General features: G+C 41.4%; 1 protein-coding gene across 2 annotated transcripts in view; it reads right to left on the reverse strand.

Moving 5' to 3' along the window:
* Positions 1-329: 329 nt before the first annotated feature.
* The window catches only part of erbin (erbb2 interacting protein), a 76517-nt gene continuing 60299 nt past the window's right edge, over positions 330-16547 (reverse strand). Inside the window, exons 15-26 of one of the 2 annotated variants that reach the window (XM_079600159.1) lie at positions 15587-15708; positions 13715-13888; positions 13417-13593; positions 11653-11770; positions 11331-11514; positions 9345-10806; positions 8140-8238; positions 6324-6380; positions 4822-4995; positions 3086-3178; positions 2903-2977; positions 330-2816 (exon numbers count right to left, since the gene is read on the reverse strand). In XM_079600159.1, the coding sequence (XP_079456285.1) occupies positions 2709-2816; positions 2903-2977; positions 3086-3178; positions 4822-4995; positions 6324-6380; positions 8140-8238; positions 9345-10806; positions 11331-11514; positions 11653-11770; positions 13417-13593; positions 13715-13888; positions 15587-15708 (2843 nt within the window). In that variant the 3' untranslated portion in view covers positions 330-2708. The remainder of the gene's footprint in view (positions 2817-2902; positions 2978-3085; positions 3179-4821; positions 4996-6323; positions 6381-8139; positions 8239-9344; positions 10807-11330; positions 11515-11652; positions 11771-13416; positions 13594-13714; positions 13889-15586; positions 15709-16547) is intronic. The other variant, XM_079600160.1, reaches the window with a different exon arrangement.

The following is a 16547-nucleotide window of genomic DNA, read 5'->3' on the forward strand; positions in this document are numbered from 1 at the left end:
TGTCAACCAGTGGATCTCTGAGCTGGTGTGAGTGAGTGGAGGCGGGACTCATTCGCATATTCATAGAACCACATATACTAAATGAGGAAAGGGTGTAGAGTTACATTCAAGCTATTTTAAGGCATTAAGAATTTTATTTTATTTTTCCCAAGGAAAAAAACATTTAAATATGTAATTTTGGTGATCAAAGATGAGTTAAGGGTTAAATTATTGACTACAGGGGGACTTTAAAGAGTGGTTGAATTGCTTTGGTCAATACAGTGACTGTACGGACCAAAATAAATACATAAATAAAACAGAAACAAAAAAAGACAACAAACATACACACATTGAAAGAGCATTAGTTGATTTATTCTTTCCACAGGACACCATGGAAAGTAAATTTATTTACAAAATCTGGAATGTTGAATAAATGCATACCAATCATCTTAACAGTAGCTGCTTGCGGAGACACCTTTGACATAGCTATACATTAAAAGGGCTGCTTCTGTGATGCAAGTTATTGCTGGTTTTAAAAAACGTAAATCACTAATGCCATGAACAAATCATAAACCTTTTAAAAAAGTATTTACATGTTGATTAGTAATCTCTAAAGTCAAAGTGTACTAAATAAATAAAAATAAAAGTGGGACAGTAAAAAGAACACAAGTTTTTTTTTTAGTCACTGTTCGTTATTATGTTTTTACAATGTCTTCGCAGACAAAATAAAAAAGTGACAGTCGAGGGATCTACGCTAGACTAGTTCGTGACAAAATAGAAGAAACAGTGTCCACAAAACCATGTGTTGAGTGAATCATTCACAGCAAAGATGAGGGGCGTAGTTTTATCGACTAACGTTATGTTCTTTAAACTGTGCGATTAATCATTTTTTACTCCAAAAAAGTAATCGACTGTAGCAAATTAATTTACAATCCATAGGCAATGTTGACCCGAAGCTTAACAACATACTAAATTAAAACTGGAACCCAATAGCGAATCAATGGAGTTCTTGTAAAAAGGGCAACCGTGCTCTTTCACATCAAATTGTGGATTCGTCACATTATCAGTATGTTAATCAGTATTTGATTACTTGGATTCAATTAGCGCTCAAGTCTACTGAAAAATACAGCGAAGAACGATCAAAAGGAGGAATTTCATGCAAATAATACACACAGTACTACAATCGACAGTGGGTCGTTCTCCTCGAATGCAGGCAGGGCAACAAAAAATCATGGCGTTTCAATGTGACAACTTCAAATACAAACATTACGATTAACGTAGCTTTCCGAATCTCTTTGCTATTGAAGATTTTGATGTGTGCACATACATAGGGGTGTTTGGAAACAGCAGTGCAATCGCTAATGTGACGAGACATTCATTCGCACACTATTCAGACTTCACGAACATTTTTGTTTTTTGTACAAAAAAATCTGAAATGCCATTTCCTATGTTTTCGTCTTTAAAAGATTTACAATATAAAATGCGGTATCAATCGAGAAGTACTAAATGGGTTCTTTATTTATATAAAAACGCAACTGACTGCATCTTGCGAATGGAATAAACGACTTTCTATTGCTCTTTCGCCCACTGTGTCGTACGCCAGCCTAATAAGGCCACCGGACGTGCGGCGTGGATCTGTACGAGTATTGCTCTGGGTCGAACCCATTTCGTGACAGTTCAGGGTCTATGGCACTTGACATGTCGTTTTCTCGAAGCCCCCCCGATAGCAAACGTCCACGACTGCAACTAGTCAAATGTTAGAATGTTTTCGTAAGAGAATAAAATATCACATCTACAATCTTCTTCACAGAATAAAAAAACGGTTTTGATGAACTCCAAATTGAAATAAGACAAAAGTAAATGTTCGAGCGCGAATGCTTCGGATGAGTTGGGTGGCATTGGAATCGGGTGGCTGTGTCGTCGGAGTCGGAGGAAAGAAGTTCACGTGCCGCCCAGCCACAGTGTCCCAATAGGCTTTGGTTAAGGTACTTGAACCACTTTCTGTTTCTGTCTTTTAGCAAGGCTGCTCTCTTTCGAAATCCTCTCGGGAGTAACTTCATCGCGTTCCTGTCCATGTTTCACGTGCAGGGAGCATTTCAGCGCATCCGTCCAGGTGGCGTCCGGGCTAAAGTCTGCGTCTTCCACTTCTGTCCGGTGGAGAGAAACCTCCAGAAGGAGAAAGCCGAGTAGACTAGAAGAGTTTCTAGCATTGAGTTGGATGAAACGAGTGTACAATCCCAAAAGAGAGGAATTGTCTTCACAAGGGTAATATCTGACCACCAGGCCAACAGATTTCACATCCAGTTCAGTTTAGCTCACCCCAGTTCTACATTCATTACCACAGTTAGCACGTAGCATTGTCTTCCAACTTAAAATCTCACACAGGTCATGAAAGTGGTTTTAAAAATCTTTAAAATGATAAAAAACAAACGAGAGAGATTTGATCCGAGAGCCCTGCCCTCAAGCGGTCAGCTCATGTCCCATAAGAACTCAATCCAGGTGACGTCTTATAAAATGAAAAACAAAAACTATCTTTACAAAAAGCACAGGGTTTCATATCAGTTGGACTGCACCAACAGGCTATCCCACAGTGAAGGCGCATGCTCCCAGACTCCCACCTGATGCAGTGGTTTCGCCCCATCCACCGACGGTCAAAGCTCAGATTAACTACATACAGCACTGGCTCCTCTCGGTACAAAAATAAGACAGTGCACATTCAGTTTCGTCAGTTATGCGGCCATCTCTCGCACGATGATCAGGTCGACGGTGCTGGGGAACATCTTCAGGAAGGAGACGGCGTGTCCGTGGTCGATGTTAACGAAGCTGTATCCGTTTGCCTGCAAAGTGGATGTTAATAGATGTTAGTGAATAATTACTAAGGTATGGATAAGACCAAATGTGAATAGTAAGTAGTAGAAATGACCTGGATGATCTTGTCCCCAGGTTGAAGGAGTTTTGAAGCCGGTCCCTCCGACTGAACCCTCGTCACGAAGATCCCCTGTTGATCATTTATGATTTAAGAGTTCATTTGAATCATGAATTGAAATCAAAGCTCCAGAAATGGATGTGCACACCTATTTCAAAAGAGAAAGAGAGAAATACTGACGTAGTCGTCTGGGCGGAAGGGATTCCCGCGACCACCCACTCCTCCTGATATACTGAACCCCAGCTCGGGGTTCTTCTCGATCTTCACATGGAGCTGGGAACGCAAGACAGACACGCGTCACACAATGATCACAGCGATGCCTAAATATCTGTTTGGCTATTAGCTAGCATTATCCAATATCCCACACAGCCTAGGTGACATCAGGATTTTACATTTTAATGATAGACCATAAATCTAAGAATGTTTATTAAAGCATAGAGAATTCATTTTGATTTCCTATTGGCACTGTCTACACACCAGACGCGAGCGGTGGGACGTGACAAAAGCAAATAGGGCCTGTTTACACCTGGTATTAAGATGTGTTTTGGTGGATCGGATCACAAGTGGATGACGCTAAATACAGGAGTAAACGCGTCTAAAACGTTGAGCTTGTCCACTTCCAGAGGTAGTCGGAAACACATCAGACCGGATTGCTTTTGTAGTGTAAACACTCATGTGGTCGAATGTGTTCAAACAGCCACAAAAGGCCGTCTGCTCTCCGCCTACTGATCTAACGCGTAAACATTATGGTAAGCGGCTAGCAACACGGGAGTTAAACTTTGTCGGCTGGAGACACAATTTTGGTTTGAAGATGCAAAACGTACCAAGCACAATGTTTTCTCACCATTCCTGATTTCTAACACACACTCACAGCGTTCGGCTGGTCTTGTGGCTGTCAGAGCAGAAACTAAAGCTGATGCTGTCCCAATGTTTTTCTGTCGTCTCCGGTCGCGTTCATATGTAAATTGCGTGAGCTTATTTCATCCATTAGATCAGGGGTCACCAAACTCAGTCCTGGAGGGCTGCTGTGCCGCAGAGTTTAGGTCCCTCCAGGACCGAGTTTGGTGACCCCTGCATTAAATTGAAAGATCTGAAAAAGCCTATACATTTACCTGGCCATAGACCCTCCCCTTGAAGAAATCAGGACAGAAGTGGTTGAAAGTGGACAAAAGAGACGTAATAAAATATCAAGTGTAAGCAAGAATGTGTCTCCCTCGTCTACTTGTGATCCGATCGACCAAAACAAATCTTAAAGGGATACTCCACCGTTTTTCATATTAAACTATGTTATTCCCTTAACTAAGACGAGTCCATACCTCTCTCGTCTCAGTGCGTGCACTTAATCGCTCTGGCGCGCCGCGACACTTTGATAGCACTTAGCTTAGCCCAGTTCATTCAATAGGGGCCAAGCAGAGAAGCTACCAAAAACCTCCACGTTTTCCCTATTTAAATACAGTTACTCGAGTAGTGTGACGGTGACGCAAAACAAAACGTTGCGCTTTTCTAAGCGTGTAAAATGGATAACTATGTTGTATGGCGGAATACCATAGCAAGTGCTTGGGAGCACTTCGACTTGGCGCAGTAATATCTTCACTCGTGAAAAATCCTCTCACCGGCCTCCGCTCCCTCTCCCAGAAGATATTACTGCGCCAAGTCGAAGTGCTTTATCGAGAGAGGTATGTATCAACTCGTCTTAGTTAAGGGAATAACAGTTTAATATGAAAAAACGGTGGAGTATCCCTTTAAAACCTGGTGTAAACAGAGCCTATAAACCCATTATAATCAGTGGTGCTGTCTACATTGGTGCCACGACTGCTGCGTCCAGTGGAGAAACGGTGTTAGGCTTGATGGTCTATAGATGTGTCTACATTTCAAGTGCAGGGCACATATTGAGGTTTCTGAGAGACTGGTCCCACCTCCTGCTGCAGGGTCTCTTGTGGGACCCGTGGAGCACCGGGGGGCTGCTGGGACACCTTGAGCATCAGGTAGTCGATGAGCTGCTCTCGTGAGGGGTGGCGTGCCATCGGGGGCTGACCGCAGCTCATGGGAGATCTCACAGGAGCACACATCTGGCCATTCATCAAAGGCACCTGAGAGACAAATGCACACACCAAACCATCAAGAGATGCACATCGTATTCCTGCCAGTTAAATCACTACACACTGTCAACCAATGGCAATCTCTCTCCTCAAAGCTCAAACAAGTCAGTGCAGTGATTTTTGCATTTAACGCTCAGGTTTTGGCACAGGACCAGACAGAGGCTACTTTCAGAGATACAGAGGATTTATGGTCTCTGTGATGAGACTTCTGTGATGAGGAACTCTCTAGACAGAAATGAGTGATAAAACTAACTCTATTCAGTGATAAATTTTTATTTTAATCATAACTGATAATTGAGTTAAAGGGAAATTACTGGGCTTTTTCAATAAAAACAAAAACAATGGTCCTTTAAGCATTTGTCTGTATGATGTGATGCATTTTTCAGACACCAGGGGGCAGAAAGTTCCCAGGAAACATTTCAATGAACCAAGAATCTGGTTAGAACAACAAGACATCCCTGTTGACTGATGAAGCGTCACACTTTTAGACCTTTAATTCTAATTAATCCACATCACTAAATGGGTTTATTTCCAGAGAGACCAAGAATTACACAATTAAACAAATTGCATCTTTGTTTTCAATAGACACTTTCAAACAATGTCCAAAAGTCACTCACCAAGTGCAAACAAAACGGCACAAAACAAAACATAAAATTGTCAATAAAATATTTGCCAGGTGGTCAGAAATTCTACAACAAATTTTGATGAACTAAATCATGCATCTTATATAAATACACACATACATACATATACATACATATATATACACACACACACACACAAAAAAAAATACACTGCATATATATATATATATATACACACATATACATACACACACACACACAAATATACTCTGTATATATTGAGAAATATATTAGCCAGTTAAATCTCAATTTAAGATATTTTTTACTAATAATTTTATCCTTCCATGCGTTTATTGCAGTCAGTAGTGAGAACATCTACAGTTGGTTTTGTGTGCTAGAAAGATCAGCTTTCCAACATGTCTGAGGCTTCTTTAAAGCAGTGCTTGTTAATTAGAGCTAATTAATCACTGCTGGAGTCAGGCGTGCCCACTGGGTCCATATCTCTCAATGCAGTTCATTAGCACATTACACACAACCACAGATGAGGACGTATAGGATTCAGTCCATAAGGAGAAGTTTAAATGATATTCCTGAACATCACTGCATATTGTTCTTCAAGAGTGTGTATAGCAAAACATCTGAACGTTATCGCATTCGATAAAGCAAGCAACATTTATACAATTCTAAGTGTCCAAATACTTTTTGTGTCATTAATTTATAGTGTAAAGCACTTACTTTTCTTAGAGTGTCGATATGGTAGCCCGGCTGTCCATGAGGACTGAAGACATCGTCCTGCAGAGAAACAGCACAAAACGTCTCAAACTTTGCTACGGGAAAAGGTTTACTGTGTTTGATGATGCTTGTTTAATCATTATGGGATGTATTTTGAGTACTTTTAACTACAGCGGATGACTATAGAGAGCCTAAGTCCCTCCCCTTCCGGTGGACCGCCATGGGACCTTATTTCGGAAAAATATTGTATGGTAGTCAATGGCGAGAGACAACAAATATTTTGATCTCGTTTGAATTGTGCCCTGAATTACACATATGATGTTTGTCAATTTAAAAGATACATTTTAAAGTCAAGAAAGTCGCAGTTTGATGTAAAACTGTTGAGGTATAAGACTGTGAAAATACATAATTACAAAGACTACAAACCCAAAAGGCGCACATGTGACGTCATACCTTTTCTCTCAATGAATGAAGCTAACGTTACTGAAGCTAACGTCTATCATTGTTTCTATAGTCTTACTTTATAATCGTAACGTTACGCAGTCATGCCTGAGTGTTTTGTACGCGCTAAGGTGACAGCCATGTTGGTGACGTATAGTGCGAGACGAGAGATGTAGTTCATTGAGCGATTTTCACATAAAACTAAATGTTACTCTTCTGTTTTATGACAAACTGCGGCTTTCTTGACTTTCATAATTATCTTTTAAATTGACAAACATCATGTGTGTAATTCAGGGCACAGTTCAGACGGAATAGAAAGATAAGTTGTATCTCGCCATTGACTACCATACATATTTTTTCCGAAATAAGGTCCCATGAGCCGGAAGCGGAGGGGCGGGACTTAGGCTCTCTATAGTATTAAAACATACAGCTAAATAAGAACTAGGCTGGATGTCACTAGTGACTGGGAACTGCAGCCATTTCCCATAAATGTGGAGTTCCCAATAAATTTGATCCATGAGCTTGTGTTGCTTAAGCTCCTGTTATGTGTCATTTCAACCAACAGGATAGTTTACTTACGGTACTCTGATTAGCAAGGTGGATCAGCTATTATGTTTACTAACTCCACATTATAAAAATCAGGCTGAACAAATCACATTTCATAATCATATTCCATAGATTTTATGGGCTTTTCAGCTAAACTGATCAAAACAAGAGCTTTCTTGAGCTCAGATTGTGCTTTTAAGCACACAGAGAGAAATAAAGAGTGTTTGTTTCCAGGACTTTAGTGTATATGGTTTAGTGGTTAGGAATGTTCTTAATCTCGTATTACTTAGACAACCCAAAGAAACTGAGCGATTGTGCAAACCAGCCGCCGCTGGATATAAGCTGAGGAGGGTGAACTTGGGGTGGGGGTCTTAAGCTCCATAAGGGGCATTCTCGTCGATGCTGGCTGCTTGGAGACGCTTGCTGGACACTCAAAAGCCAGTTTTTCCCCCAGAAATTTGCAGAATTGTGTGGAAAAGAGTAGATTGGACATTCTTCTTTTGCATTTCATGGAAGAAAATTAATCATACAGGTTCTGAACAACATAATGATTACAGATTGTTAATTTTTGGGTAATTTAACCTTTTAACTGACTTTCCAAACCCAGTTCCCGAATGCCTTCCTTATCTGACCCATTTATTTCAGGTCTTCCAGTCTCAACTAACAAGCTGATGAGTTGAAGTTGTGTTTGATTAGGAAAAGTTCGAGTACTTTTTTGTGTGTACAGATATTGCAACGTGGTAAATGTCTCTAAATTAGTTGGGAACAGAAGTTACACAGCAAGTGGAGAGAATGTCCCTTTGGGTTGAGGTCTCAGTGAGGCGGTACTTACGCTGGGCCCATGAGCTCCAAACTGCCAGCGGTCTACAGCGCTACAGGCCAGAGAGCTCTGACTGCCAGTGAGAGTGGCCAAAGACCGAGAGAGAGTGCTCTGAACACATGATGAAACATGCACACAAACACACATGCATTTAATGAGGACTTCAGTGAGCATGCATTGACCATGAGTACACTTTGAAACATGCATGGGTTAGAGTAGGTTTATGTGTTAATGTCCATACACAAACATGCAGAGAAATACTGGGTAACAAGCATTTGTAATGAGAGAACATAAACAATAGCATATGCATGCAGTTAATGCTGAAGAATGATGGAGAGTGGAAATTCAAACTTGAGGTTCAGAAACTAAACTGTGAGTGCCCATGCAAAACTTGCTGCTATGATGCCAGGGTGTTGCTATATGATTGCTAAGGTGGTCTGACTATGAGTCTAAGTATGAATACTTCGCTACTAAATAGGCGAAAAACAGATTGATTCATAGCATTACTAAGTGACACTTTACTACTTTACGTCATGACACTGGGAGAGGATTTATGAACGACAGTGAAGGTCATTCCTTATCAAATGTGGTACCCATGAGATTTCAGATGCACATAGCTATCCCTGCTCCTTCAGTATTCAGCTCCAACCCTGCTCCAATACACCCGTTTTCTATTTTCTAGCAATCCAAAACACCTTGATTAGTTGGTTCAGGTGTGTTTGATTAGGGTTAGAGTTCAACTCTGCAGGATGGCTACCGCTGCGGCTGCACTATGATATTCTGAACCCTAGATATAGCCTAAGTCCTTTACCATGCATTGTGCATGTCTAATTTTTAATTGACAGGGATGGGTAACTCCGGTCCTGGAGGGCCACTATGCTACAGAGTTTATATCCATCCAAAATCAAGCACACCTGTGTGGAATATTCAAACAAAACCAATGACATGGGATCGATTTTTCAGGTGTGTTTGATTAGGGTTGGAGATAAACTCTTCAAGACAGTGGGCAACTGGGACTCGAATTGCCCAGTCCTGCCCTAGACAGAACTTGCAAGTCCATTCGATTACAAAAGTAGCAGCTCACATCTTAAACCACGCAATCTGAAGTATCATTCATGTCTGGAGTATAAATGTTGTGGGATGAAGCTTATGGCTTCTAAGTATTAGCAACAGCTATGCTTGCCTTTTATATACACTATTCGTCATACCAAACTTACCTTCTCCATCTTCTTGGCCTCAATGTGTCTCATGACCTGATCCCTCCAGTCGGCTGGGACCCTGCCACCTCCTCCGACCGGCCCGTCCAGCAGCGAGTGCTCGGACTTCACCCTCATGCTGGGCCTCTTGCTGGGACTGCCATGCTGGTAGTTGAAGTCGCTGACGGACATGGTCCTCTCTGGAAGCTCGTGCGGTGGGGGCCGGGCGCTCTGTGGCCGGGGTGCGTTGGGCCCGTCGATGCTGTATGTGCGGGCTGACAAGGGTCTGTGGAGAGCCTGGCTCATCTGCAGGGGCCCACGGCCCACCGTGTGAATGTCCCGATACGTCATGTACTCTCCTTCCATTCCTGGCATGCGACGCGGGTCCGACATGCACATGGAGGTGCTAGAGGAGCCACTGCCTTGTCTCTGCAAGGTGCCTCGCTGGCCAACAGAGGGCAGCATCCTTTCCTTGGCCCACATGTCCGGGGTCTTGGGCGGGCCGCGCTGTTGGGGCTGGGGGTACGGAGGGGCGTTGTTGCGGTTTGAGTAGTTGGTGTTGGCAAGGGAGTGCTGTGGCGGTAAGTAGGTTTGCTCGGGAGGTACTGGGGTACGTTGGCTCCACAGGTTGTCTTTTGGGACTGTGCTACTGGCGTACTGGACGTTGTACTGGGGCGGGGGGCCGGTTGGGTAGCGGGCGCTGCTAACCGGAGGTTTGGAGCTCGACAGCAAGTCGGAGGAAGATGCTGAGGATCCAGGGTAGATCTGCAAAGTTTGATCATTGAGTAAGGATGCAGATTTGGAGCGGACGATGCTCTGGCCCTGAGCGGCAGGTACAGATGCTCTGGTTGCACATGCCACTTCGTACGGAGGGATTTCTCCCTCGAAGGAGAACAGCTTCATCCCTCCAGCCTCCATGTTTGCAATGCTTTGAGATTTCACCACTGGGCCCGGTGGACATTTCCTCTCTGGTGACAGCTCCTCTGTGCTACGAGAAAGACTCATATCACTTAACGCCGTTACACCTGTCGAGACGGTCCTCGTTGACTCGTAGCGCAAGGGAATTTGATCCGTTCGGCCATTGAAACTCTCCCCAGAATGGTTTTTCTGAAGCCGATTGCCGTTCTCAAGGTTCTCGAGTGACAGCATGGCATTGTTGTTGCTTGACATGGACTCCTTGGCTGAGGGACTCTTGGTTCTTTCCAGGTCCTCATACGACACCATGTTGTCGGGTGGGAGTTTGGCCACGTTCATGTTGATCTGATCCCACTTGCTGTACTGCTCTGTCACACCGTTGTTGATGCCCTTTTCAATGAAGGCAAGCCTCTCCTCCATGGAGAGACTGTAGTCGGCCATCTGGTCTGACTTGCTTTCGTAGCTCTGCTGGTTCTTCAGGATGGTCTGTAAGGACGTCTCAGAGCCGTTACAGTTCTGGAGTAAAGGGGTCATCTGCTTCAGCTGGTTGAGGTTTTCATCCTCTTGTCTGCGTTTGAGGAAATCAAATCAAGTTAGAGACTCTAGCTCTGTTCCCAAACCTAGTGAGCTGCCTTTGTCTACTACCTACATGGGCAACTCCCTTCGAAGTAGGAACATGTATTGTGATTCTTTTCTCCAGATACTTTGTTGACATTGATCTAGTCTAGCTTTCTATAAATTAATATAATTGTTACAGTTCTTTTACAGTTTTACAGGCAGGCAACACTAGAAAGATATGAAACGAAGGCAGTAATGATAAACAATGTTTTTGACCCCTTTTCAACTTTAGTTAATAATGGAAATAACTAATGACACAACTCAGATTTAAACTTGGGTTGAAACGTTTTGTTTGGACAGTTCATGTAAATAACCAGATCATATATAAAAAAAACACCTATCTGGTGACTTGAGACCCTTTGTAGAAGCTGCAGCATTACATTGTAGTAATTTTTCCATTGAGAAATATGTAGTTAAACGCTGAGGTTCATTGTCATGTTTTTGACTCGGGGTGTATTCAGTGTGTGTTCGTACCTGTTCTTGGGGATGAGAGGCATCTTTGACTCCCTCTCTGGGGTGCAGAGGGAGTTGTCCTGACTGCTGTCTGTGGTCAAGGACACTGAATCAGACATGCGTGAAGGAGAAGAGCAGTTGCTGTTGTTCTGGTTACTGTTGGCCACCGTCTCATCCAGCAAAGAGTCCGCATCCTTCCCATCATCTACATCACCAGACACAAAAAACATCATTTGCATTTGTGAGTTCAATTACACACCTTATTTTGAGGAACAATTACCCATGTTAACGGGAGATTCATTAATTGATATTAAGGAAAGTGCGAGTGTAAGTATTTCTTTACCTTTTTTGTCCTTGCTGAGGGCCACTACTTTGGGCTGGTTAATGGAGATTTCGATGAGTGGAGGTCTCATTTCGGCGATCTTCATTTCCTCCTCCTCTGATGACAGCTCCTCTGAGTCCTGACCACAACCACATCACACCACATGCTTAAATTCAAATTTATACTCCAACTTTCTTCCTGCTTCTGTAGTGATAAACTGATGTCGTTTTAATATTAATTTGTTTGAATGATCCCTATGATAAAGCATGCATTTACAAATCTCACATAATACAATGATCAAATGTATCCTGAGAGGAACTTTACATCCACTCATAGTAAGAGAATAATTTACATTTATGTTTATGGATTTAACAGACGCTTTTATCCAAAGTGACTTACAAAAGAGGAACAAAACCAATTCGTCAAGGAGCCAACAATATTCGCAGTATACACTGCCAGGTTTATTTGACAACCAGATTTGGAAACAAGCTAAAGAAGAGAAATGCAGAGGACAAATGTGTGTGTGTGTGTGTGTGTGTGTGTGTAGTGGTTAAAAGGTGTGGGGGGTTGTTAATTGCTTGTGGAAGAGGTGCGTCTTCAGCTGATTCTTGAAAGATGTGAAGGTCTCAGCAGGACACGTGAATATGTGACCATGGCTAATGTGTGAACGTGCATGTAGCATACAATGATATAGACGCATTTTGCAGTTTTTTCCTCACAAGCCATATTTCTGATCTATTATAATCACCAGCAGCACTACAATTTTTTTTTTTTTTAAAGGATTCAAAAAAAAAATTAGTAATATTTTCCTCATCCTAATGCCATATCAAATCCATGTAACTTTCTTCCGTGGACCACAAAAGGAAAACAGTTTCTGCAGTACATAATGAACATGAATGGAAACTATATATATATTTATTTATGATTTAACGCCTTATTAGCAGCAATGGCTATATTCATGTCAAAATCAACAGTACTTAAATTTTTTAATTACAATATAATTTCAATACATTGTTTACAAGAATTAAATTTTGTATTAAAAATAAGCAATATACAAAAACTTACATATATAACAATAACAACAATAGTAATAACAATTATATAGAATTATATATATATATATATATCTTTAAATTTAGTGTATGATCAAAAAATCTAACATTATTCCAGGAGAAACCTTTTTAAAAATGTCCATTGATATACTTTCGGGAAAAAAAACATTGTCTAATATAATTTGAAAAAATGGACTTTCTATTAAAATATGATTTACACAAAATTTTAGACAAATCACAAACCGGTTTCTCTCCCCCTTTGAATAAATATGAATGAGTCTTGAGTGACCAATTCGACATCTCGTATATACAACCTGGTCAATATCTATTCTCAAAATAACAATAATTAACTCCTTGATTTAGTACTAGCTTTACCTCATATAGTTTGAAGGGAAAACATTTTTATTAAAAAAATACGCTATACAAGTATCATAAAAGTAGTCCATATATACACATATGAATGACCTGATTGTAATGCTAACCTAAATCGAAAGGCAACAGCAAATGTGAAGACTTCAATAATAACTAAAATGTTGGCCAGTTTTTCACAGTGCATGAGTCGCGTGAACTACTTTTATGTTACTTTTAATGTTTGACAGCCTGGTACAGATTCACTCACCATCATAGAGGTGTGAAACTACACAAGAATGAGTCAATGATTTTAAAAAAATCATCATTTGCTTCAATAACCATATTCATAATATTTAACATTTTTGACACTTCGATATAGTACCTCAAGGGTGTCATCATGGTTCACCATGGCTCTCATGTTGTCTGACGTCTTGAGAGGGATCCTTTCAACGCTGTGGTAGTCTATTGAATCTATTGGTTCGTAACTGTGATGACTGTTCATCATTGTTTTAGGCTCCATTTCAACAGCTTTGCCATTAGTGCAGGGACTTTCGATCACCTGACACACAGAGAATTCAGGGTTATTCCAACATCTGCACCAAGATTCACTTTCAATGTAATAATTATGTTGAGCCATCCCACAATAGGACATGCAACTGGTAGTGTTTTCAAAATCCAACCTTCACTCCAACGTCCTGCACGCCGATGTGGTTCCTCTCGCTGCCCCTGGTCTCTTTCCTCGCCTCGTCGCCGGACTCGTCCTCTTTGAGTCTGTGAGCCACGGACTGAGCCGTTTTCACCATGTTCTTCAGTTCATCAGGGTACGGTGTCGGGTAGCGCTTCAGATTGCCTTCCTATAAAGACAAAGACACAGCTAAGTTACTCGAGGAATCTATCAGAGAACTTCATAGGATCTGTAATGATTTTCAAAAAATGAGTTAGGATCTAAAATCAGATATTTAATTTCATATTATATATATATAAATGTTGTTTTATATTAAACATTTGTTATTTTTAAATAAATAAAACAGTTTGTGGGCACGTTATGTAGCTACATGGGAAGTCACGTCATTGTAAGAGAAAAAACAGGTCAGTGCTTATAGGTGTCGCTGAACCCGTGGGCCAAACCACTGATACCATTTTATTGGAGGTGTTGGTGAGCCTTTTACAACACTTTCAGGGTCACACTGGCGCTCTGAGAGCTGATAGTGAAGCTACGTTAGACAGCTTGGGAGCCTGCATGTGTTCCTGGCACGGCACATAAGCCAGACAGGCATATTGAGTCATCAGGGGTGCAAGACCGGGCGCGAGAGGGAGGGAACCAGATACCGAGTGTGTAATATCAGCGAGATGAGGGGTGGAAGGGAAAAATAAGGTTGACGTTGTACGCTCGAGGGCCCCTGAGACAGTGAAGACTTCCATTTCACTTTCTGACAGGAGTCATGCCAGGGTTAGAGTTTTAATGAGTTTCCACTGCAATGCAGTGAAGCGCAGGCTGAGACACGCTGACAAAACCAGGTGAGGCTCTTCCATTCAAACCGTTTTACCTCAAGCTGCCGAAACATCAAGAAATAATCAGCCCAAAAATGACATCTGTCACTATTTTCTCATTCCCATGTCGCTTCAGACCTGCACGACTGACTTCCTTCAGTGGCACACAAAAGGAGAGGTTCGGAAGACTGTTGCTTTGTTTGCTTGTTTTTACTGCCATTCCAGCATCTATAGCCGTTTCATGGCAAGTTCACTGTAGTACAAATAAATAGTAGTTATAAAAAACAACTGACATCAACTCACATCATCATAACAAAAATTATCTAAGATTTTTAATTTCAATATTTGTAATTTATTGAATCGAATTGATTGAACTAGTTGATCCAGTTCACAAAATTGGTCCAAATAATTTTTTTTGTATAATGTAATACTATTATAATGTATTTCTATTATAGTATTAATTTATATTTTGAATTTACTTTGTACTTTTGACAATTTTTTATATTATTTTTTAAAATATTTAATTTCGTTTTTTTGCAATTATACATTATTTCAATTTATTTCAGTTAGTTGCTAAGGCAATATTCTAATATTCATTGAAGTTTTTCATCTAATATTTATATTTTATTTCAGCTTTATTTTAATAAATGAAAACAATTTTTAATAGTTCATAGTTTAAGTTTTAGTACTTTGTATGTGCTTTTGTACATTTTATTCTATTTAGGTTTCAGTTTCAGTTCTGGCTGCAAGCAGGTTGTAACAGGACATTTGGAGAATGATCTTGTCAAAGAATCAATCATATTTTAAAATGTGCAGAGTAGCTCCACACACACTGGTCCAAAATCTGTATATTTAACATCAAACATGCTCCGATTGGCTGGGATTTTGAGGCTTACAGCAGCATTTATCTCATTGTGAAAGCAGAAAAGTGATTTAAGTGTGCCTGGTTAGGGCAGAACAGAATAACAAGGGGATTAGATGGGTGATATGAAGCGAGAGAGAAGGGCGAGACATGCACAAAGGGAACAGAAGATGTACAGAAGCGGGCGGTGGGAACTGACCCGCGGGGGCGTCTCTCTCTCATCCTTGTCCTCGTCACACTCGAAGGCCACTTGCGCTCGCTGCTTGCGCTGCTCCTCCCATAGAGACGGGTTGAAGCTCTCGCTGTCCGAGTTGGGCACATCTGTGAAAGAGAAGCCAAGAAAACATTAACAGACAATCAAAACATGCCATCGGTGGAGGATGGAAAGAGTTTGTTTTGATTCGTTTCAGTGATTCAGTTTGTTCCTGACAGTCCAGTTATTCCTGATTCGGCTAGACCAAATCGTTTAAATGGACTAATGCAGCGTCTCCCTGCTATGTGGATTATCAAACAGCAACAACCATGAATTACACAGCCTGAGCTTGGTTGGCGGCACAGACTCAGTTCACACACACATCAACTCTCATTTGTGTTGTGTGCCCATTTAACAAGACATCTGGGTTCAGGAGAGCACTATGTCACGTAGGCGCGCAGACTTCAGGCCGTTTCTGAAGCTCAATCATGCTAACAAACTGAAGCGGACCCCGGAGAGCTGCGTTCGGAGGAGTTTAGAGTGGGGTTGCTAGGAAACAGGTTAAGACTCATTAATCTCTTCCCTCTGGAACCCTGAGTCTCAGAGACGGAAAACAGTGACATGAGCAAGTCCTGGCTGCAGGTAGCAGCAGACATTTAATGCTCAGTCAGCTCTCTAAAGGCTCTGAAACTATATAAAAGACTTGACTGAATGTCAAATGTCTGCTGCTACCTGCATTTGGCTTGTAGATTTGGAAGTTCCCGTGCATTCAGGACTTCTATAGCTCACTCCAAAATGAATGCTTAATGTTTGTAAGTGTCTTGTAAGTGTCCTCGTCTCCTCCCAGGGCTCTAGTGGAGCGTTATCTGGTCACATGACGGACGAGAAGTGCCACGTCGAGTCTAGGATATCTCAGGTGTCACACACTGTACATGTCATTCTGTACTTGCATGGTCAAGTTCAAGGC

The sequence above is a fragment of the Phoxinus phoxinus genome, assembly GCF_949152265.1.
Source record: "Phoxinus phoxinus genome assembly, chromosome: 23".
NCBI classification, from domain to species: Eukaryota; Metazoa; Chordata; class Actinopteri; order Cypriniformes; family Leuciscidae; genus Phoxinus; species Phoxinus phoxinus.